A 22,319-nucleotide genomic window follows, 5' to 3' on the forward strand; every position below is an offset into this window, starting at 1 on the left:
CTGATGTTTGAGTAGCAGCCGGCCAAGGGGTGAGCGGTGGGAGCTGGGGGAGGAAGGCTCCTGCTGTGGGGAGTCTGGCCGCAGAGGAGGCCGATCTCTGCCGGTAACAGCGGCCGAGTGCTGGGATCCTTTGGCATCTGTAAGGCCTGTGACTGAAGTGTCTGCGCTCCCTGGGTGGGGGCTGCGAGACCCCGGCGCAGGGCAGTGGGACCCGATTCAGACCCAACGTGCGCCTGTGGCTCACTTTCCCAGACGCGCTGCTGGAGGGGGTGTTTGCAGCAACTGCGTTTTGATCGCAGTTCTAAACCACGGAAATGCAACAGCACGTAGCTCGATGCGCAGTCCATGTCCGTTTGACAGAGGCCACTTGTCTTCCTAGTTACAGTGTTGGCAAAAGGCACTGTAGGCTCCTAGAGTCAAACCCCCAAAACAATAAAAATCCACTGAAGAGACACCTTAATACATACATTTCGATTTTTCAGTCTTTCTGTGAGCTTTTTCACGCACACCTCTTGGAGGTGTGAAAAGCTGCAGAGCAGCAGGCGTCCCGAGGTGCCCCCACGCGGAGCTGCCCCGTCCTTCGAAGCCGGTGACACCTCCCCTTGTCATCCAGGCGAGCGGTTTGGGGTTTCTGAGGGGAATGGCGCAACCTCAGCCCCTCAGCGCCCCCACAGAGGCTCCTCGCCGCGCTCTGTTTGGGGCCAGCCACCGTATTCAGAAAATGTATTTGCTTCTGTGTGTTCTTAGTTATTGCTAGTTCTAACCATTGTCTTTAATGCGTATAAATGGTTGCAGTGTGAGTAAATGTTCTCAGTTTTGTGTATTCTAACCAAGCTGTGGTTGAGTGTGACCACCATGGCTAGGGCTCAGCCTGGGTCGCAGACTCCAGTGGCGTGGCTGCCACGCTGTGCGGGGGCTCACTGCAAACGGCACTCGCTGTGGCAGGGATCCAGCCGCCGTGCGGTGCCGCGGGCCCAGCTGCCCGATATTATAACAAATAACTCACCTCGGTCCAAGCCCTCCCATCGCCGTCAGCTCCCGCCGAGCCCGTGACGCCATTTCCCCACAGCGCACTATTACGTCGTTGTGACGATCGGTTATGGGGGCGGGGTCTCTCTTTCCCCACGGCATGCCAGGCCGCGGGAACAACCGCGGGGGCCAGGCCCAGCACAAGGCCAAGGCCAAGGCCAAGGCTGCTGCCCGCCCCAGCCGGGGGGGAGGGTGTGTGTGGGGGTGTTGGCGGGAGCTCGGCGCGGCCGCCAGGGGGCGGGCGTGGCCGTCCCGGCGCTCTGGCCCCGCCCCTCCCGGTTCGCCCCGCCCCTCCCGCCGCGCACGTGCCCGCCCGGCCGCGCAGGGGGCGCTGGGGCCGCCCGCAGACGGCGGGGGGGGGGGGGGGAGAGGGGACAGCGCCGTGACGTCACGCACCGACGGCAGCGGCGGCCGCGGGGCGCCCGCGCACCGTGAGGTCATCGCGCGGCGCGGCCCGGCCCGGCCCCAGCGGCCGCCGCCGGCGGGGGAGGGGCAGCGGCGGCGGCGGCAGCAGCAGCATGGCCGAGGCGGCCGCGGCGGAGGAGGCGGCGGAGGAGGCGCCGCCGCCGCCGCCGTCGTCGTCGTCGTCGTCGTCGTCGTCGCCGCGGGTGGGCGCGTGGCTGCCGGTGCTGGTGGAGCAGATGGTGAACGACACGCTGGTGGTCACGCTGAGCTGCGGGGAGCGCCGCTTCACCGGCGTCCTGCTCGACTGCACCAAGAAGTACGGGCTGGGGGACCGCGACCGGGGCGGGGGGCACACCGGCACCGGGGAGGGACGCACCGGGGAGGGACGCACCGGGGAAGGGGGGAGCGGGCCCAGCCGGGGGGTCGGAGGCCCCGCGCTGCCCCCGCCGCCCGCGGCTCTCGCCCTTTGTTCGCCCGGGGCGGCCCGGCCCGGCGGGAACAAAGCGTCCCGGGGTGGGGGAGCGGGGCCCGGCCTGGCGGGGGCGGCCGTACCGGTACCGTCCCGCTGCTGCCGGGGCCGGTGCAGCCGGGGGTGGGGGAGGCAGGGCCGCCCGGGCCCCTCCGTGCTGAGCCTCGGCCTGGGCCCGCCGGCGCTCCGAGGGCGGGCAGCGGGGCCGGTGCCCCGGCACAGGCCCAGCGTGGGGGAGGCCGCAGCCTGGCCGCGTTTGGCTTTTTCTTCCCCTTTTCTCCCCTCCGTCGCCAGCGGCCCCGAAGCGGGTCCGGCCGGTCCCTGGAGCCGCCCTGCACCTCCCTGTCGCCGAGTCACACCCCCCCCTCCCCGAGCCCCGCAGCCGCGGCTGGCCGCGGCGGTGATTTCTGGTGGGTCTTGGAGCATCTTCCCTTCGGTCTCTTGTTTTGCTGTGACAGCAGCAGACAGACCCCGCGGCCCCGGCGGGCCAAGGGCCCCTCTGAGACCAGCGGGGGCACCTCTGGACGCCGGTGCCTGAAAGGGACACACTCGCGCGGCAGATGCGTTATTCCCAAACAAAACGAACTTTTCAAGCCCCTGGAAGCACGCAGAGGGGTGGCACAGCTGCCCCGGGACGGCCGCGCCGCAGCTGGGCAGCGTTTCCCTGCGCTGGTCAAGCTCAGGCCAGGGGTTTGGTTTCGGTCTGCTTGAGGAATGGTCGGGTTAGTGCTGGGAAGGGGTGCAGCCAGCTTCACCTCTCTAATTCTTCTTCGAAGATGTATGAAGCAAGACTTCTGAACTTAATTTTCAGAGTTTATTTAGTTTCGCAGGGCTCTCCCGGAAAATTGGAGCCAGATTTTCAAAAGTATTCAGGCATCTAACTCTATTAAGAGTCTATAAACCCCGCTCGGTGTCTGGTTCCAGCCAGAGCAGTGAGCAGGAGGCATCTCCTCCGTCAGGTCACACAGCCGGGGCTCTTTCCACCTTTTCACATTCCATCATCTTCCTCCTTCGTGACAACATGCACTGTTTTTACCTGGGTTTTTTTCTGCTAACGTTTCTCCGTGATTTTTGTCTTCTTTTTGTCCCCTCTGCCCCCCGTGGATCCAAGAAACCACCAGACGGGTGTTTTCTCCCAGGCTTTAAGGCGCTTCCGGAGCCTGTCGCCGGTAACGCTGATCTTTGCTGCGGTGGGAGGGCGGCGGACGGCCCGCAGCCGCCGGACCGGGGACTTGTCTCCAAGGGTTGGTGCTCATTCCGCTGCCATCCTGGAGACCAGGAGACCTGCGGCCCGGCTGGGGACTGCCTGCACCGGCAGTGAGGATGCGGGAGCAGCGTCCTGCTTTCTGGCTTGAAGCGGAATGGGGAGGGCAGAATGAAGGGGTTTGTGATGTGTTATACCTCACGAGTAGGGTAGGTGCCCCCATCTCCTCCCACCCACCCCAGGAATTATCAGGCTTGTCAGTGGTGGAAGGTGAGCCTTCAGACAGGCCCACCTGCCCCTGAGCTCACACAGGGATGGGATTGCTGCTCCCTCTCGTCTCCTTAAAAGAAGCAAAAACCTTTGAGCGGGCCAGTTTCATGGCCTGCTGGTACGGTAGCACTGCTTCAGGTAGAGAAATGGGAGGAAGAGCAGTTCAGCTTCTGGGTGCCACCTCTTTTTGGCCGCAATGGAGCGGGAGCACGTCCCGCCTCTCTCCAGGAGCCCTGGGTAGAAATCTCAGCTTCCATGAGCCTCCTGCAGCCCTGGGGGGAGAGCCTCTCCCCGAGGGGCCAGGAGCTCTCCCTGCTTCGGGTGTTGTGTGGAGCAGCTGCTGGGGCCGCGTCCCGTCCACGGTGGTCCTGAGCGCTGGCTGGGCCCTGGTGACCACGGCGAGCCTGTGACATGGTGGCCGACATGTGGCTGGGGAGCCCTGGCCTCTGGCTGTGGCCGGGTAACAGGAAGGAAGTGTCATAGGTCAGGCGAGTGCCTGGCTCCCGGGGACCTCAGTGACTTCAAGTGAGTGTGAGGAATAGCCTGAACACTCCTTCTGCGCTGCAGCAGCCATAAATTTGGGACGTGGAGGGAAGAAGAGATCGTGCTCGTCACATTAGCAGCAGAGTGCAGGAGTCGGTCTGCTGGTGGTTGGAAGGCAAAGGTCAAGACGTGTCCTCAAGGCTGCAGGAATTTGTCAGCTTGGTGTGCAAGTTTGAAGGCCCCAAACCAGCGACGTGGCGCAATGGTTTCCCCTCCTGCTCCCCATTCCCTGCTGATGGAGCGGTCTCTGGCTGCCCCCCCGCCCCCCCCCCACGGGGACTGTGGGCAGCAGGACGGGACTGGCAGGAGGGGAGCAACCAGAGTGGGTTGTTTTACCTGTACAAAAAGAGGGGGGGACCCCAAAAGAGAGGGAAAGTGTCTATGGTGGCTCTTTGGCTTTTTGTGTTTTAAGCTGGTTTTAGCATTACATAGAGGATGAGTCTGTTTTGTTTCTCCTAAAGCATAGCGGGTGGCACAGGGAGCTGAGCAGGAGCTGGCCTGGACACCGAGTGCCCAGGTAGCCAGGAGATCCCTTTCCGTCCAGACGCCACCCGCCAGACTCCCGTTATTTTAGCCGCAAAGAAACAAGCGCAGGTTTGAACCCGAAACCGCCTGCCCAGGTTTGCGGGGGCTCGGCCTGCAGGCAGCTTGCGTGGGAAGCGGGAGTGGCTGCGGGCAGGAGCCAGCCTGCCTGCAGCCTGCCTGCAGCCTGCCTTCTACCCTGCGTGCCGGTGTGCGTGCCTGCCTCCAGCCTTTCCCCTGTGCCTTTGGGAGCAGTGGGATGTAGTTAAAAATGCGTGCCTGATTTTTCCAACAGCTGTGGAATTATTTGAAGAAAAAATGGTTATTGGCTTCCTACAGGCATCCTTTTCTGCCCGCAGCCTCGATAGTGCATGTAGCAAGCACCAGTACTTATTACCGGGTGACTGGTGGTTATTTTGTTCTAATAAATTCACCCTTCTAGATAGTAAGCTACGAAGCATCCATGCTTATGAGATTTAAATGCATTTTGACTGCAGTTAAAGTGTTTTTTGAGAACAAGGCTTGACAATTTTCTTGCAATGGAACTTATAATTAGTTGGTTTTTAATTATGCATGAGTATAAATTGGAGGACGATGTCTTCTGTTCCAAGCAGAGGTTGGGTTGAGGTAACTTAGTCCTTTTGGCTACACCTGCCTTAGAAAGGAAGATTATAGGCAGGGTGAAATCGCATTCTGCAGTATCTCCTGATGCCTGTAACGCCTGCACGTGCACTGACGCCCCAAACTCGGGCACTGTCATCTCAGTTGAATCGGTTCAGGTACGCCGAATCAAGAGTGACAGCGAGCAGAGTGAAGAAATACATTAACTACATCCACATCTGTGCAAAAAAGTGGGGGGGATGTAGGGAAAGCTCGTGAAACTGATATTTCTCCTTGTGGTAAAAGTGAGCCGCTCCTGGAAAGCAAAGTGTGTCAGTTGAAACGTTTCTTGTTCTGCAGTGGGTGGAAAGACACCGGAGCTAAATCCTCTTACAAGGAGCCGTGCTGCGTGGAAGGTGGCTTCGGGCTGGCTGAGGGGGGAGTGCCAGGGGCTGCGGGCAGGGCAGCCGGCGAACGTGCTCCCAGGGTCAGACGTAATCGCTGTTGGTTGGTTTTCCCACGGCTGGAGGAGCCTGGAGGAGCTCAGTCTTTCAGCGCGTCCCTGTCGGTGGGGTGGAGGGATAGAGAAACCGAAAGCAGCCTTGGGCGGTGGCGGTTGTTGGCTCGTGCTGGCGCTGGGCGATACGGTGACGAGATAAGAGATGTCTGTGCCTGCCCTCTCTGCGACTGTTTTCCTGCCCCCCTGTGATGGAGACATAGGGTTGGGGGGGCACGTAATGGCGTGGGGAGGTGGTCGGAACAGCAGGACTCCCCTTGCCTCCGCCCAGGACTGGCATGGTAGGCAGCCTGGGAAGGGGATGCTTGCTCAGCAAAACCGCTCTCTTAGCCTTTGGAGACGCTTCCAGGATGAAGGAAAAGACCTGGAGGCGCCTTGGGAGCAAGCATGTCCATCGCCACTGCGCCCTGGCTGCGGTGGGGTGCTGGGCACCGGTGTGGGGCCGGAGCTGGAGGAGCTGCGGGGCCGTGGCCCTCCCTGACAGAGCCACTGCCTGGCCCTGTGGAAGGCGCTGCTGTCGAAAATGAACCTTGAGGTGCTTTGCTGTCCAAGATGGCAGGCTGCAGAACCCTTGGACGAGGCAGGCGGTGGATTTTCCCTCGCACCGCTGGTGCTGCTGCATCTTTCAGCTGAGGAGCTGGTGAATCGGCACAGGGCGATGATTGAGTCTGGGTGAGGAGGCCCTGCTGTGAGGGGCTCTTCCTCACTGTCTTTTTTCTTGTATTTCTGTGGCAAGCCTAAAATGGCAGGACCCCAGCCTGACAGGCTTCTGCTTAAAATGGCTTAACAGCCACTATGCTGCTCTGAAGGGCGAGGTGGGCTGTTTCAGACTTAGCAGGGTTGCGATGTGCTAATACGGTAACTTCACAAGCATAAATCATCCCGGGGAGTGAACCTTTGAGTGCTTTGCTTCTGCCAAGCGAGAAGCTTCGTGCCGTGCTGGATCCTGGGGAAGGAAGTGCATTTGATGGACCTGCCTGCTCTCCACAGCCTGGCTCTGAGCAGGCAGGATCTGGGCTCGCCTGCGGGAGCAGAGGGAGCTGGGCTTGTGTCCACGTGACGAATGGACTTGCACAGTTTTCTGGTGCGATCAGATTATACAATCTCATTGCATAAAATAACCAAAATTTATAGCCAGGCCTTCGGAAGTGATATCACTTTCAGTTGTTTTATGAACGATGCTGACATCTTTGTTTGGCTGTACAAACTGTACTTGCTTTCTCAGTTGTCGTTTGAAAAACACCTACATTCTCAGTTGTCTCTGTTTAAAAAAAACCCACCTCTTAGAACAAAAACATTTTGTTCCAAATTATGTGCTTTCAACAGCTTAATCCTCTTGACTGGCTAGCATTTGAACTGGGAGCTTCCCAGTTGAACTAAGCTGTCATCTGAACAGCAAGTTCTTGCACTCTTACTCTTTGAGTAATGAGAAAGGACTTTCCAGAGTCCAGATAACTCATTGGGTCTTTTTATTTCAGAGAAGGGCAGTGACTTGGTACCAGAATCAGACTAATTCCAGCTTGCTTTGTTTATGCAAGCTTTATTTTTAAACGAGGTGGGAGTCTTCATGGAAATCAGGTGACACAGAGACAGTCTGTAGTTGTCTGAGAAAAGGAGAATGAAGCCAGTGGGTTAGAGCCTTATCAAGTGGGATCCGTGTTCCCCCTTTTCCTGTGACCTGCTTGAACAGCCCTGCTGTTTTTTGTCTCTGACCTGGGATGGTTCGTGACCTTTGCTAACGCTGCTGGTGCTCCAGCGAAGGAGACTCTCGCCTCCTCGTCAGTGCCTGGTGAGGGGCAGTGGCGTTTTTAGGGTCCTTCCCGCCGCAGAGTGGGGCGGCCCAAGGGCAGAGCTGGGAAGGGCACCGGGGGGAGGGGGGAGGCTCCTCTGCCGTGGCAAACCCACAGCGGTGACTTTGTGCTTCTGTTGGTGAGGGGATGTGCGACTGAGTGGACGCCTTCAGCTTCTCTTCGGTGCCCTTCTGTGTCACGGTTGCCAGAGTCCTTCTCTTTAATGCCAAGAAGCTCCTCCCTTGCTAGTGGTTGGAAGGAAGATGATGGCTAGTGAGGAGGGTAATGGGGAATGTAGCATCCTCAACTAAAACTAGTGTTTGGTCTGTAACTGTTCTCCATCTCTTTCTGGCTTCTTCATGGCTCACCGGTACAGCATTTTGTTATTGTTAAAAAAGCTGAAACACTTCCCTGACGGTGTACTCTCTACAGAAGTGTCTCTGGAAAGCCAAGACAGCGAGCATTGCCTGCTCTGAGTCAGTGTTTCAGGGCAAATATTTGTCCAAGTGCTGTGTTAGCATAATGTTTCTAATGTCAGGCCAAGGGCATAAGTTCTGGTGCAGAAACCCAGAGATGTGAATCGCAGTTGTGAGTTTCAGTGTTTCAGAGGGTTTGCTTTTGCCAATACAGCTGCAAGATATTGTATCCAGACTTTGGCAGCCTGTAATGAGACTCAGCACTGAACAATAGTGATCATCATTCTTAACCTTGCTATTCTGAAGTAGCAGTGTATTCCTTATTTTAACAAATAAAGTCACATGTGGAGAGACAGGGGGCAGAGGAGCAGAGCTGTGTGCTGGTGAACCCATGGCTTGAACGTGCAAGTTACCCACCCGAGTCAAGATGCTCAGATTTTTAATGAGAAGCTGAAAAATCAGCCATGCAAGTACAGCGTGAAGAAAGGAAGTTTAATAGCTCCCAGCAGGCTTGTGTAATCTGTATCACAGCACTCCTCGTGGCTTCACCAGCCTGCTGATAAAATAAACTGCTTTGCCTGATAAAATTTCTTAGAGTAAAACTTTGTGCAAATTGCTCATGGAAATAGGGATTTTGATCGCTGTGCCTTTTCTGGCAGGAGAGTAGGACACCTTTCCTAAATTTTGAAACACTGTTATTTTTTTCAGTGGCAGAATTGGCTGCCTTGTCTTAAAAGTCAAGGGAAAATGTTGCGTTCTTGGTATGTTGAAGTTGTGGGAGGGGGTTTGTTGGTTGGTTGTTTTTAAAGAAACTAACATGTTAGTTATGTGCAGTCTTCCCAGAGAAGCAACTTTCAAACATCCTTACCCTTTGTCTCTTTCCCTCCCTGTCCTCTCGCCCCGTTTTAGGTCCGGATTGTTCTGTCTCCCATCCTCCTTTCCCAAGCATGAGGACCCTCCTGCTGACGCTTGTGCTAACGGAGTTGCTGATGGCAGAGATGCTGCGCCGGGCAAGACAGAGCTGCAGCCCGCTGCAGAAAAACCTCCCAGGGGGAACGGTGATGAGCAAGTACCCCCGCTCCTGCCTCCCCCACCGCCTGGCAGCCTCCCTCCTTACCCCCCCTACTTCGAGGGAGCTCCCTTTCCCCGCCCGCTGTGGCTGCGGCACACGTACAACCAGTGGGTTCCTCAGCCGCCGCCACGGACTATAAAGAGGACGAGGAGGCGTTTGTCGCGGAATAGAGACCCGGGAAGGCTTATCATGAGCACGATCAGGCTGCGGCCGAGGCAGGTGCTCTGTGAGAAGTGTAAAAACACTCTGAACCCCGAGGATGCCAACACAGCCAGGCAGAACGCTAAAACCAGGAGGAAGCTGAGCATTCAGGACAAAGAGCAGAAAAAGCACAGTGACTCTGACTATGTGGAGAAAAGGAACAAAAGAGAGAAGAGAGAGGATGACAAGTTTTCTGGGGAACTAGTCCATCGAACGCCAGTTATAAAAATATCCTACAGTACTCCACAGGGGAAAGGTGAAGTTGTAAAAATCCCATCCCGGGTTCACGGCTCAGTCAAACCGTTTTGTCCGGAGCGAATATTGCAGAATGGAGGGGAGGACCAAGAGGAGACCAGAGACTCTGAACAGTGTCGAGAAACCAAATGTTTAATGGACAAGTCAGCAGGCAGCCAGCTTGCTTCCATTCCAAAACTGAAGCTCACGCGGCCGGTGCATTCCAGTGCGGATGTCCCACCCCCAAAGATACGGCTGAAGCCCCATCGCATAAATGATGGTCAGAGTGTTTCAATTTATAAGGCAGAACTGATTGACGAAATAAACGTCCTTCAGAACAGCAGGGAGTCCAATCCAGGCGCCTTTTACAATGATGAATCCACAGACAGAAATTTAGCTGAGATATCTTCAGGGAGTTCAGGTGAAGACGATGACTTTAAAAGATTTCCCCAGGGTAAAGATGGACATGATAACTTGGCTTTCCTTATGAATTATCGTAAAAGAAAAGCAGATTCTTCTAGTTTATCAGTGTGTAGTAACGACAGTCTAGACGAATCCAAGTCTTCTAGTTCAGAAGTGACATCACCAGAAATGTGTGACTTTTTGCCTGGTGATGATGCATCCGTCTCTTCATCTTCAAAAGATGAGCGTAAAATTGTGCCGCCACTGACAGTCAGACTGCATACCCAAAGTGTGTCCAAATGTGTCACAGAAGATGGAAGAACTGTTTCAGTGGGGGATATTGTTTGGGGTAAGATTCATGGGTTTCCATGGTGGCCAGCACGTGTTCTTGACATAAACCTTAGCCAGAAGGAAAATGGGGAACCTTCGTGGCGAGAAGCTAAAGTATCATGGTTTGGTTCTCCAACAACTTCATTCTTATCTGTTTCAAAACTCTCTCCTTTCTCTGAATTTTTCAAACTGAGATTTAATCGCAAGAAGAAAGGGATGTATCGGAAAGCTATCACAGAAGCTGCAAAGGCAGTAGAGCATCTGACTCCAGAAATAAGAGATCTCTTAACACAGTTTGAGACATAACTTTGCCTCCAGTATCAGGTGAGTGCTTGCTGGACTAATGCTTCCTGTGAAGAACCTCCTTGTGCTTTTTAATCTACATTCCGCTGTGTGTTTGCATTTGCTTCTCCATAAAAACTGAGGTTGACAGGTGTTAAACTTAAATGCCTCACTGTTAGTCAGTGGCGGTGATTTCAGAGGTGAGAAGAACCTCTAGTTCCAAGCCTTTGGGGGGGACCATGGGAATTGGAGCCCCCACTCTCAGGGGGGAGTACAAAGCAGCTGTGAGGAAGCAAGTGTCACTTGTTCAGAGAGTGGATAAAATTGTAGCCCTGTATTAGCGCCGTTTATTGCTAGGATGTGGTGAGTGTTGAGGATACTCTGTGTCAAAACTAATCCTGTGTGGCTGGAGAGCTAAATAGCTCCTAGACTTTCTTTGAAACATCTTTTGGTTTAAAGAACTAAAACTCTTCTTGGAACTGAGATTATATGTATCATATCTAAATATGGATGCCCAGCAGTTCCCCATAATAGTTGAGGGCCCTTGGAGGCCCTTTGCTCTCCTGCAGTTTCTCTGACCCCTCTGGTATGGATTTCTGGATTTTTTATGAAAACACTTTCTTTATGGATCTTCAGAACGATTGTACCAAAAACTGTCTTTAACTGGGGAACAATTTTTCAATACTTCTCATAGCACTTGTGGCTGAAATGTCGGTGTGTTGCTGGGGAATAGCCTGGGTCATCAAATTAAGTTCTTTTGGGCTTCACCTGCAGCCTCTTTGTCTGAGGACATGGGGGTGGGACATGAGGTGGGAACATAAACGTGGGAGATAATTCGTTGCAGTGCCTCCATGTTTTGCTTTTACTGGTCACAAGCATGGAGGGGGATGGGACTCCCTTTCTCATCAAACAGTCAAAACTTTGCCCAGGATGAAAATTTGGTGCCTAAAAATACAGGATGTGGTGTGATTGGAATAGAGATACCATCTGTAGTTTCAGTTGATGCTGCCTAGGACGCTGCCCTCCGTGAAGTCCATGGGGAAAAATCCAGCAACTTGAATAAGATCTAGAATTGTTTCGCAACCTTCCAGTCACCACTATCTAGACAAGACCTCATCTGTGATGCGGTTAAACAAGGGGAGGGATTAACTTTCTGACTGAAAACCGTAACTAATCATTACGGAGTCTTCCTGTTGAAGGTCTCGCTTTATACAGTGTGGTTCATTATGTTGCCCCCTAAATTTTTCTGCTCTTTTTCACGCTACAAGGACTGTGTGTGTGCCAGCTGGTGGTACTCCTGCTTGAGACTCTCTGTGCTTCAGTGTCTAAGCTGTTGTAGTGCAGTGGGACTGTGGTGGTCATCCTTGAGTCATCCTGAGGGGAAGTACCCTCTGTCATGATGGCACTTCACCACCTCCTTGAGGGTTATGAAGGACTTTCTTTGCTTGAGTTGTTATTCCGTCTCGGCAAGCCTGGCTGGAGTAAGAAATCAGAGGGTAGCATATTCATCCTGTGTGCCCAAGGTGTCTGGATGACTGGGCACTCGAGCGAGTGAAAATGTAGAACTGCAGCAGCAGCATTTAAGCTTCATCTTTGATCTTGCCCCTTCAAATGCTGCTTAACTCTGGCTAAAGACTTCATTATATCAGAAGTGTTTGGATTGGACCCAAATTCCTATTAGCTAGATCTGGAGTATAAATAAACCTGACGTCCAGAATACAGTCCTCGCCAGGGAAAAAAACATGGTCAAAATCCATTGCCCCTGTACCAACAGTCGCTGTTTAAAGGAGCAGCAGAGCGGAGTTGGCTTTGGCTCGGTCGGGTTGGCCACGGTGGTCAGGCCGTGCACAGTAGGGAAGCCTGGGGCCACGAGCAGCTCAGAGGCCAGGCCTGGAACCCAAAATGGGGGGATGTTTGCCCAGTCCCGTCTTAGCCGAAGGAAGACGCTGCCTGCTGTTACCAGTAAGAACACTGCGGATGTGCTGGTGGTAACGCCTGGGCAAGGTGCGGGCTGGAAGACTGGGGGCAAGGCCTTGAGGAGGAAAAGAAGCACTTAATCTGGAGGAGACCTGTGCTATTGCAGAGACAGCGGGGACCTGAGCTGTGGGTACAGAGCAGGAAGGGCTGGAGCAGGTCTGTAAGCTGGGGGAAAGAAGAACATGTTGAGAATGAGAAGGAAATGGTGAATGGCCTGGATTAGACCAGACCCTCCCTTCCCTCTGCACGCTTCGGCCAAGCCTCTGCACGTATGTATGGGTATGTAGGTACGTTTAACGCATCTCACCGTTTCATTAGCCTCCTGCAGCTGGCTTTCCACGGGTGATTTTCTGCCTTACATGTGCCTAAGGTGAACTGCCAGCACAGCCTGCCTGTCTGGAGATGACATGATGTTGGATAAACAACTGCAGTTGCTCCAAACCAGAAAAGCAGAAAAAAACAACTTCCCATGTTCCATGTGTCACGCTTACTTAGATTGCTGATTAGACCAGCATGTCTAGTGTTTTGGTACCTCGATTGTAAAACAGCTCGTTATTGTGGAGACTTTCCCTCTACCTAATTCTCTCTATTCAGGAGGATTGAATTTTACTGCTTTCCTTGAATTTCCCTAAGGTAGAACTGAAATGTTTCCTTCAGTTGCTCACCAGCTGTTCTTTCTTGAAGGGCGTAACCTAAGTTTTCACTGATGTTTGCAGTTGCTGAGTCCTAGGACCACGATGACACTTGAGCTGCAGTTAAATATCTCAAAGCTTTAAGGCCTTTTCAAGGCAGTACAGCCTTATATCAGTTAAAGTAGTTTTGAAGAGCAGACATCTGACTGGTAATATTGCACGTTGCCACTGTAAAATCCACCGTGCTGCGGCTTCACGGGCAGCTGCACGAGGGCTTGTTGTCGCTAACACAGAACAAGAGCAAGAGCCCAGGAGGTGCCTTCGGCAGCAGTGCTTTGCTAATGCCGCTTCTGCTAATCCTGGGCATGGCAGAAGTTTGTGGCTGTTGACACTTTCTGTTGTGAAAGTTTCTGGCTTCTGACACATGATGCTATTCTGCAAAGCATGGAGGGTAGTTACTGGAAAAAACATACAATTCAGGTGATTTGTGGATGCGTATAAAACTGGAAGCAGTTGGATTTTTATTTTTGTTTTTTAAGTTGGGTTGGAAAAGCTGGTATGATCACTTTTATGTTTCTACCATGTTGTCCTTATACTTCTTTTGCAAAGAAAATACTTTATTAAAAGCTTATCATTAACTGACTAGTAAAACAGGGTTTCTGGAAAAACAACAGGCAAGATAGCAACCTGCAGAAGTCAAATTTGTAAGAACTCTTGATTTAGAGTAGTGCTAGGAGAAAAGTGCCCACTCAGCATCTTCTCATACTGCTTTGCAGCTTCTGCTTGCATGTCCCGTACGGCGAGCTGCTGCCTGCGCTGCCCACGCTCCGAAGATGTCTGCGCTGGGGCTGGGTGCTTGGTGAGCTACTCTTGCCTGGTCTTAAAGCACCAGACACTGGCCTGCCTCCGCTCCTCGTGCTTTTATGACCGCAGGCCTCTGTTGTTGGCAGAAGGTAGCCGTGACCAGACCTGAGCTCTGGCAATGCCGGGGTAACGGACAGCGTTACGTCCCCGTGGAGCCTGACCTGGTACGCGGGCCCCTGTGCCGTGTCGGCAGCCCTGTCCCATGGGGTGGGAGCCAGGGTGAGCCCTCGCCGTGGCTGCCTGGAGCACAGAGTGTGAGGACAGTGGTTGCCCCTAGCCCAGAGTGAAGGACAGTTGCCTTTCTCTTAAGGACAGCCTGTCCCAGGGCCGGGAAGTTGGAGCGAGGCTGCAGCGTTGCCTGCGGGGTGCTGAGCACGGGTCTCAGCTGGGGCAGTGAGCCCACGTGTAGGACATCCTCTGAGAGCCAGACTGGTGGGCTTTGGCCCTCCAGCCTCGGCTTTTTTCTTGGAAATAAGAAAATCTCTTGTGCTTTTGCATTTTGCTTTCCATTCGCTTCCACAATAACATATTTAAACTTGCAGCTGCATAAACGTCAAATTCCTTCAGCCAACCAACAGCCCTTCCACTGTCTTTCACAGGGGTGAGCACCCCGGCTTATTTCTGGTTTTCTAAGAGCAGGTTTGCTGGTGTACGTTGCGTTCCACCGCTGCAGAGATGCCATCGAAGAGCGTGCGATGGTTGGGGAGGGGGGTTACCCCTGCACAGGGCAGGGACGGACCCTTCGGGGCTGGGGGTGGTGGGGACGAGCTCGGCTCTGCCTCGGGCTGGGGTGCAGCAGGGAAGGAGACCCGTGTCCCCCAAGGCCGCCCTGTCCCTGCTCCAGGGAACACGTCGCGTGGTGGGATGGGGGCTTTCCGCTTGCCCGCTGCCTGGCAGGAGCGTTGGTCCCCGTGGGCTGCAGCAGGCTGAGCACCTCCCGCAGTGCTCGGTGTCTTCTGCTCCGTCCTCCTCCCGAGTGGCTCCTCAGGACAGACCTCCCCTCCCTGCCCACAGCCCTTTCACAGAGTAGAACCTTTTATAAAAACTGCTTGTAGATTTTCATATACCTTTCTGCACAAGGCTAGTTTACAGTATGTATATTCATTTGCTTTTTCAGTCTGGAAAATCCTTTATTCTTCTTCCCTCTCTTTATCCCCCCTACCCCCAAGCTGTGGCTGTGGAACCATTAAACTTAAAAATACTGGCTTTTGGAGGTTTTCATTTTACTGCTATTATCTTAATAGACCCTTAGTGTCAGTACATTTAGCCATTCATCACAAAAAGCACACTGCTACCATGTACAGCAGAATCGAAACCTATTGCATACTTGCTATATATAGTAAGCTCTAACGTAAAATTTGGAACGCTGGGTTATGACTTCACCTTCAAAGATGTTCAGGGCTTTGTGTGTGCATGTAGCCAGGACTGCTTGCCAGCAGTTTATGAAGCAACATAAATCACTCTTCTTTTTTCTTTTACCTCTTCTCTCCTGCTCTACCAGTGGCACAAAAAGTTTATATAACTCCTATATAAAGTTGTGGTGGTTGCTGTGATAGCTAAATTTTTAAAAACACCTGCCTGGTTATGTGAAATATTTCAGCCCAGAAGATGAATGCTTGAGATTTTTCTTGGCGTGGTTTCTAGATGGTTCAGTCAAGTAAAACCAAGCATCCAACTTAATTACTGTTTCTCAGTCTTCCTCCAAGCAGCTTGGAGTCAGCGTCTCTGCATATTAATACAAAGTAGAAGAACAAGTCTAAAATAGACTGCATCGCATATTTGTGTGCCCCAGCGCGGGGTGTCTGGGGCTGCAAGTCTGGTGGCATCCTGCTGGTCTCCCTGGTCCCAAAAGCGCTTGCACATTTGCCTTGTGACCGCTGTGACGGCATTTGGAAACATCCAGATCCGCGCTGCTGCTTCTCCCCGCTCGTGCCATCTGTTGCCCCTCTTTCTCTCCACGCTCTGCTCCCGGGTGTGTTTTTTGGAAATGCCAGCAGGCCATACATTGTGCTATTTCTAACCGCAGATGAGCTGCGCAGATGCCCAAGAAGGCGATCTGCTTACGTGAGCTGTAACTTCAGCTGCCGAAGGAGATTTGTATCAGCCGAAGGGCTTAACAACTCCCTTGGAAGCACGGCAAGCTGCGCCTGGGACTGAGGGTCTCCAGGCCCCACCTGGAGCTGTAGGCATCTGCTAGTTGGGCTAGACGAGCGTGCCCATGGAGGGCGGGTGTTCCTCCCTCGGCAGCGTCGCTGCGCGCTCGGTGCCGGTCGGAGCCATGCGGGAGTGGGGTCTGGGCCAGGGGCTCGGCGCTTCCAGTGGAGCCGCTTCCCGGGGTGGCAGGGACGGGCTGCGTGGCCAGCAGAGCTGCCTGGACAAAGCGCCTGGAAACTGGTTTCTCTGAAAACTTGTACAAATCATGTGAAAATGAGATTTCCTCAGCCTTTCCTGAATTGCGTTTCTTGAGTTGTTTCCTTTGTAAACTCAAATGGAGTGGCTGCCGTTCCCCTTTTCACCCCAGGCAGGGCAAGTTTGGCGGGGTGGGACTCGAGGCTGACGTGCAGTTCGGAGCAAGAGGCACTGGTCAGCTGAAGGGGTGAAGCCCTTCTTGAGGGGAGCCCTTTTCCCTCTCTGGGTGAAGCTGGGGAGCTCAGCCCCTTCTGCTGCGGTTAAACAGGTTATTTGCAAAGTGTCGAGCACCTCCAGGTTGTACATACAAAGGCTGCTTTGTGCCGAGAAGGAACAGGGGATATTTGAAAACCTGGGGAGAGGTCTGTGTAGAGAAAGGTGCTTGTTGGTTCCTCTCCTCCGGAGGAACAAGATGTTGGTGCAGTAGCCGTGTGCTGTTGATGTGGCTGCTCAGCTGGGGAGGAGCCCTGCTGACTCAACTGGGTGACACTTTAACACTTAGGTGTGAAAGGTAGGACTTTAAACCCCAAAATCGACCTGGAGATGCTTAAATGTTGAAAAGCTTGCAAACTGTTGTTTTTCAGCCTTGATGCTTCCGTAAGTACCCATCACTGCCGCTGGGATCAAGCTCAGTTGTGGGCTGAGTGGCAAACGTCTGCCTGGTCAAAGGCTTAAGGAAGCAGCTGCTTGCTGGTGTCCTGAAAACTAGATGAGGATGGGCTGGTGCCTGGTTTATTTTTTTTAAATCTGCTGGATGCATGTTTTGCACTCTGTATGTACCTTTACAGAATATATGGGCTTTGTGTTAGCTAGCTGATGAACTCTTCCCCATCCTGAGATTGCGTCCATCTGAAATAGGCTTCTGGTGTCCAGCAGTGATGACAGAGATGGGGCTTAACACCTCGACTTTGGGAGCGCTTGTGCTCTTCATACCTGCAGTCCCTGCACCACGGATCTCCGGCTCTTCTGTCAGTCGGAAAGTGCCCTCCTGCTTCTCCTGGTGCCGTCTGTGCCCCGGCGCAGGCGCAGCGTGGGACCTTGCCACGCTCACCGCCGGCAGCGTCAATCTGCCGGGGAGGGCTGTGCCTGCTGCCGGGTCAGCCCCGGTGCTGCGGGCAGCAGAAGGCCCCTGGTGCTCCGGTCCCTACGGATGCAGCGTGGAGCGAGGGCCTACGTGTGGCTGCTCGCTGTAGCGAGAGGGTCACCAGTGCTCTCTGGCATTGTGTGCCCGAGCCGTTCCCACACCACCTCCGTCAGCTGCCCTGCGTTAGTCATGTCCTCGTATCTTGGTCACTGGGGATGTGTGTGTCTCTGGAAGGGAGGAGCAGGGTGTCTTTTTAATGAAGGCTTTTTTTTCATTAAGTTAATTTCTGAAAGAGTGAAGCTTTTAACTGACATACCTGTTGCTGTTTAATCTGCATTAGATCCTTGCTATTGTTGGATCAGACAGACTTTCTTCTTTATAAAGCATATTTCCTGTGTGCTCTCTGTGGCCGAAGAAATCAATTGTAGCAAAATTGCTGGTTTAACTTCCCTTACGAATGATGACTTGCTCTATTTTGATTCAAGCCAACAGCTTGAGCCTTTTCTTCATGCAGAAAGCAACCCTTTCCAAAAGCAGAAAACTCTCGAACCTGATAGAGGATTTTTCAGGGAGGTGCTCGGGTGATGGGGTTTAAATTGGAGAACATAGCTGCCAGCCTTTTCAAGTCAGCTGGATGCTGATGCCTTGGGAGTCGGAGACGGTTCCAAAGCCCCGTCCAGCAGGTCGGGGGTCCCAGCAGTGATCCAGTAACCCCCACCCACTGCAGCCCTCCTCCCGCTGGAGGAAGGCCCGGGAAGGAGGGACTCCCCCGGACTGCGGCCAGCAGCAGCCTCTCTGCCCTTCCACAGGCACCTGGGGTTGTTTGGCAGGTTCCATCTCCAGGAACCGAGCCGCGGCGGAGCTGGTCGGCTGCCTGTCAGAGGGGCTCGGGGTCCCCTGGGCCCTGTCCCCCCTCCCCAGGGCTGTGGGAATATACGACCGCTTGATCCTCCCAAGCTAGAGCCAGGGCTGCCTCGCTGCTCTCTGTCCAAAAAAGAGTGGTTTGGTGATGCTCAATTACAGCCCGCTGTTAATTGCGATACAATTAGAAATTGTTCCTCAAAATAAGCCGCTTCTTGCTACCATGGCTTCCCAACCTGCTGGGACACGCGGGGTAAGCGGGGCTTGTGCCGCTCACCGAGCTGGGACAGGAGAGGGTTTCAGTGCTCCAGAGAAACCTTTCGCCTGAAGGAGATGGGTCCCGAGCTCCGGCTCGGTCACGTGTGCGTGTGTCTCAGTCCTCGCCTGGAGCTGGTCTGTGAGCGTCGGCTGGTGGCAGCGGCGCAGCGGGACACACAGGAACCCCGCCTCGTGCTGCACCTCGCTCTCATGAGGGCGGGAGGGGGTGTGGGGGTGTCCTGCACTTGCGCCTCGACCCACCAGGGCAGATGAATCCCGTGAGCGGGTGCGAGCAGGGTCCCGGTGCATCCACACACTCGAGATGCAGGGATCTCAAAGATACATCAGCTTTCTGCACTCGCTGCAGCAGTTAAATCTGAATTTGTGAATGGCTTTATTTGATCCAAAACTTCATTTTTTTTGTTATGAATAAGCGCTTGGCTTCAGGAGAGCTTTCTTGGCTTTCCTTTCCACATGCAGCTTAGCGCGCCGGCTGCGGGTCATGCCGTTGTCCTGAGTCAGTCAGTCTGTTATGTATTCGTTACTCATACGTGTTTCGAGGCTACAGCCATGTCCAGAATAAGGTGTTTAAGCCGCTGCTCCATCTTGAAGATTATGTTTTATTAACAGAAACCTCTGGGTTTTTCCAGCGACGAAGTGAGACCATATGAGTGACTGTAGCTGTGTTGCTCCTCTTGAACACATGTTGAGAGCCCCTGGGTCTGCTCAGGAGGTTGCTTAAAACAGACACCTGGGCTGTGTGGGGGCAGCCTCTGCCCCTGCCGAGCCTGGGCTGCGGAGCCCTGTGTTTGCAGGCCAGGGACGAGTGCCCGTGGGCATGCAGAGCTGGGCAGGCTGGAGAGGTTTCCACGTTGCAGGATGTGGAGCATCAGCTATTTTAGAGCAGTTGGCTGTTCTGCTCCTGGAGGAGAGAATCCCCCATCTTTGCCCCCAGGTCATCCCGGCGAGCAGCTGCAGCTCAGCCTCATCCCTGTCCCTGTGACAGGCCAGTGTCTGCCCTTGCACCGAGGCCTTCCCTGGGAGGTTGTTTGGCTTCAAGCTTCTGCTGTGATGCTTCCTTCCTCCAGGTGTGGAAATCACAAACAATGAAACCAGCCTGAGGGCTTGCTGTTACCTCCTCAACAAAAAAATGCGCTTTTTTCCTGTTTAGACCAAATATTCTCAGTCTGTAATCTGTCTCCAAAGGGTCAGCTTTCTGCAAAAAACATTTGAGGGATATTCTGCCCAGTCCGTGGACCTCACTGAGTGTTTGGTAGATGTAAGATAATAAACCTGCAAGTGAGTTTGTTGTGTGTTCTTGGAAATCTTGCCCTGCATCAGAAGGTGAATGAATAGATTCTCCTGCAAGATTAAGTATAAATTTATACTCTGCCAACTATAGGTAATAGAGCCTTGTTGTGAGACATCCCAGTTTCTTAGGAGCGGCGTGATTCTGCTAAATACTGAAGGAGTTTATGAAACCCGATCGCAGTCCCTCTCTGGAATATAGGTTTTCAGGTAGATGTTCGTGGTGCGTTGAATCAGCTCTTTGAAGTCTCAATTGTATGGGCCATACTGAGGATCGTTCTGGATGCTGAGTCTGGGCAAATCACTGTTGCTTTTGGTTCCGTGCCCGCAGAAGAGGTGGTGCTGCGTTTTCAGCAGCGTTGGAAATGTGATCATCTTCCTGCGTTCACTGTTGATGCTCTTGGTTGATTGTGCTCTGTATTTGCAAGTCACAAACCTCAGCTGCGAGGGATTTCTAAAGGTCTTTGAGCTTTTGCTTCATAGCATCAATCCTGTTTGTTGGGAACACAGCTTTGAGCCTGTGGTTCTGACTGGGCCATGCTGGTTGATTTGGCGAGGACGTGTGTTAGGACTGGTCAGACTCTTGCACTGGCTCAAACTGAATTGCATTTGAAGTGTGGTGTAGGGGTGCTTTTGCAGTTGAAAAGTGCAAGTGTAGATCTCCGTGCCATTTTTTCATTCATTTCTGCATCACTGAGCTGTTTCACGTGTATTCTAGTTTCTTGACTTGATCTTGAAGACAAGTGGGTCCTCACTTCAAACTCTTTCAAGGCTTCCACTCCATAACCTGACTTAGAGGGCCGGTGCAAGTACCTCTTGCGTGCAAGGATGAGGATGTTATGTGCTCCAGGATGAGGACTTCTTGTCTTCCCTAGTTTTTCGTTTTGACGGGCCCATCCCTCTGCAGTAGCTGTGTCTCTCCAAGCCTGGCTGGACGACAGCAGCGTGGCGCGTCACGTGTGGGTAGCTTCGGCACCCTTTGGTGGCTGTGATTTGGAGTGCGTGGTTTTGCACTTCTGAACACCGAACGAGCATCTCGCGTGCTCTTCCTGCCCAAGGGCTGGTCAGTCGTGGTCAGGTGTGCTCGGATGCAGCCGCCTTCAGGGGGCTGTGTGGTCCTGGGAGAGCCACGGGCCGTCCCGTGACCCGCAGTGCTGCTGGGGCACACGCTTGCTTCTGCGGCCCAGAACAAGCAGGGTTTGAGGTGGGCAGGGGAGCCTGGGGCGGATGGGGGTCTGAGGGAAAGCGGGGTGTCTTTCAGAGGGAGGTGGTGACGTGGCTGCTCTGCCTCTTCATTAACACGCAACCGGGCACTGCAGCAGCGGTCGGTGTCTTGAGCAGCTCCAGGTACTTGGAAAAGCTTCTGTACGGCTTTGCTCTCAAGGGGAAAATAATCCTATTTTATAGATTGTGTTTGAAAAGTGGAGGCAGATGTTCCTCACGTGGTGCTCTCTGTAGGGACTCGTGGCAGATTAACCTACAGTAACCCACCCTGAACCAGGACTTAAAAGTCTTTAAGCCAGAGACTGAAGATTTATTATCGTCACTGAAATTTATATCACCTCTATCTTGGAGCAAATTCCCACTCTTCGGGTTTGTTAACTTAAGGAGTTTCTTCCAAAGCTGTAGCTGCTGCTGTTTCTGCCTGCCGGGCCAGCTGGGAGCAGGAGAATTCCTGGCTATATTTAGAGGAAACCCGGAGCGTGTGCCTCGCCGATAATGCCGGTCCGTGCCGTGCCGCCTGCAGTAACCTCTCCCTCTTTCACTTTCTTCAAGGTAACAGAAGATAAGAGCACAGCTGTTCTTCTAGAGGGTCACGAAGTCTGTAAACATCCTGACATGCTCCCCAGGAGAATCTGGAGGTTGCCGTGCGCGTGGCAGGAGGACGAGTTTCCTCGTCAGATTGCACTGCTTTTCATCTGGGACAGGTGACAGGCACCGGGACTTGGTGTTAGGTGGCTCTTCTGGTGTGAGCCTGGCGGGAGAGTCTTAAGGATATCTTACCCTAGAGTGAGACTTTGACGAGTCATACGGCAATGAACTAGGAGAACAGCAAAAACCACAACTCGGAATGTATTTATTACTTAAAAGTTAGCTATTCTTGATAAAATCCAAAAATTTACTGCTGCTGCTTATTTTACTTACAGATTTCACACACTTGTTAATTTTAAAGCTACCAAACTTTTACTCAATACTGTACTCTGAGAAATGTAATTGGAGCAGGACATGCAATAGAATGAAATCATTGTAGTGTCTTAAGTACAATGGACTCACTTTTGTGTCTATTAAAACTTGGAAAATGTGCAACACAGAACTATGTGGCTGTCCTTGCCTGTGCTAAAGCTTTGTCCTGGCGCTTACTGCAGAGCTGAGCGATTCGGTGTTTTCAGGTACGTGAACAAGCGCTCACCCGGTGACGTGGGTGGGTTTGTGTCCTAAGTGTGTGCTTTCTGACGCCACCCGCAGGCAGCACAGCCTGGGCTGGCTCACGCTGCGCGCGTGGAGGTGGGTGGTTAGCCCAATGCCTCCAACAATTAACGTTTCGAACTGACTTTTGTGCTCGCACCTAGCCGACGAGTGTAATTTAAGGCCCCGTGAACACATGTTGTTGGATAGAAAGGATCTTCATCTTCTCAAGTG

The 22,319-nt window shown here is 53.2% G+C and overlaps 1 protein-coding gene across 2 annotated transcripts in view; it reads left to right on the forward strand.

Annotated features, from left to right (window-relative positions):
- Nucleotides 1-1,513: 1,513 nt before the first annotated feature.
- The window catches only part of PWWP2B (PWWP domain containing 2B), a 55,013-nt gene continuing 34,207 nt past the window's right edge, over nucleotides 1,514-22,319 (forward strand). Inside the window, exons 1-3 of one of the 2 annotated variants that reach the window (XM_074831592.1) lie at nucleotides 1,514-1,750; nucleotides 8,675-10,328; nucleotides 21,456-21,993. In XM_074831592.1, coding sequence (XP_074687693.1) covers nucleotides 1,548-1,750; nucleotides 8,675-10,310 — 1,839 coding nt within the window. In that variant the 5' untranslated portion in view covers nucleotides 1,514-1,547 and the 3' untranslated portion in view covers nucleotides 10,311-10,328; nucleotides 21,456-21,993. Of the gene's footprint in view, nucleotides 1,751-8,674; nucleotides 10,329-21,455; nucleotides 21,994-22,319 lie in introns of those variants that run through there. The other variant, XM_074831593.1, reaches the window with a different exon arrangement.

This window comes from Strix aluco, chromosome 7, assembly GCF_031877795.1.
Source record: "Strix aluco isolate bStrAlu1 chromosome 7, bStrAlu1.hap1, whole genome shotgun sequence".
In the NCBI taxonomy this organism is placed as follows: Eukaryota; Metazoa; Chordata; class Aves; order Strigiformes; family Strigidae; genus Strix; species Strix aluco.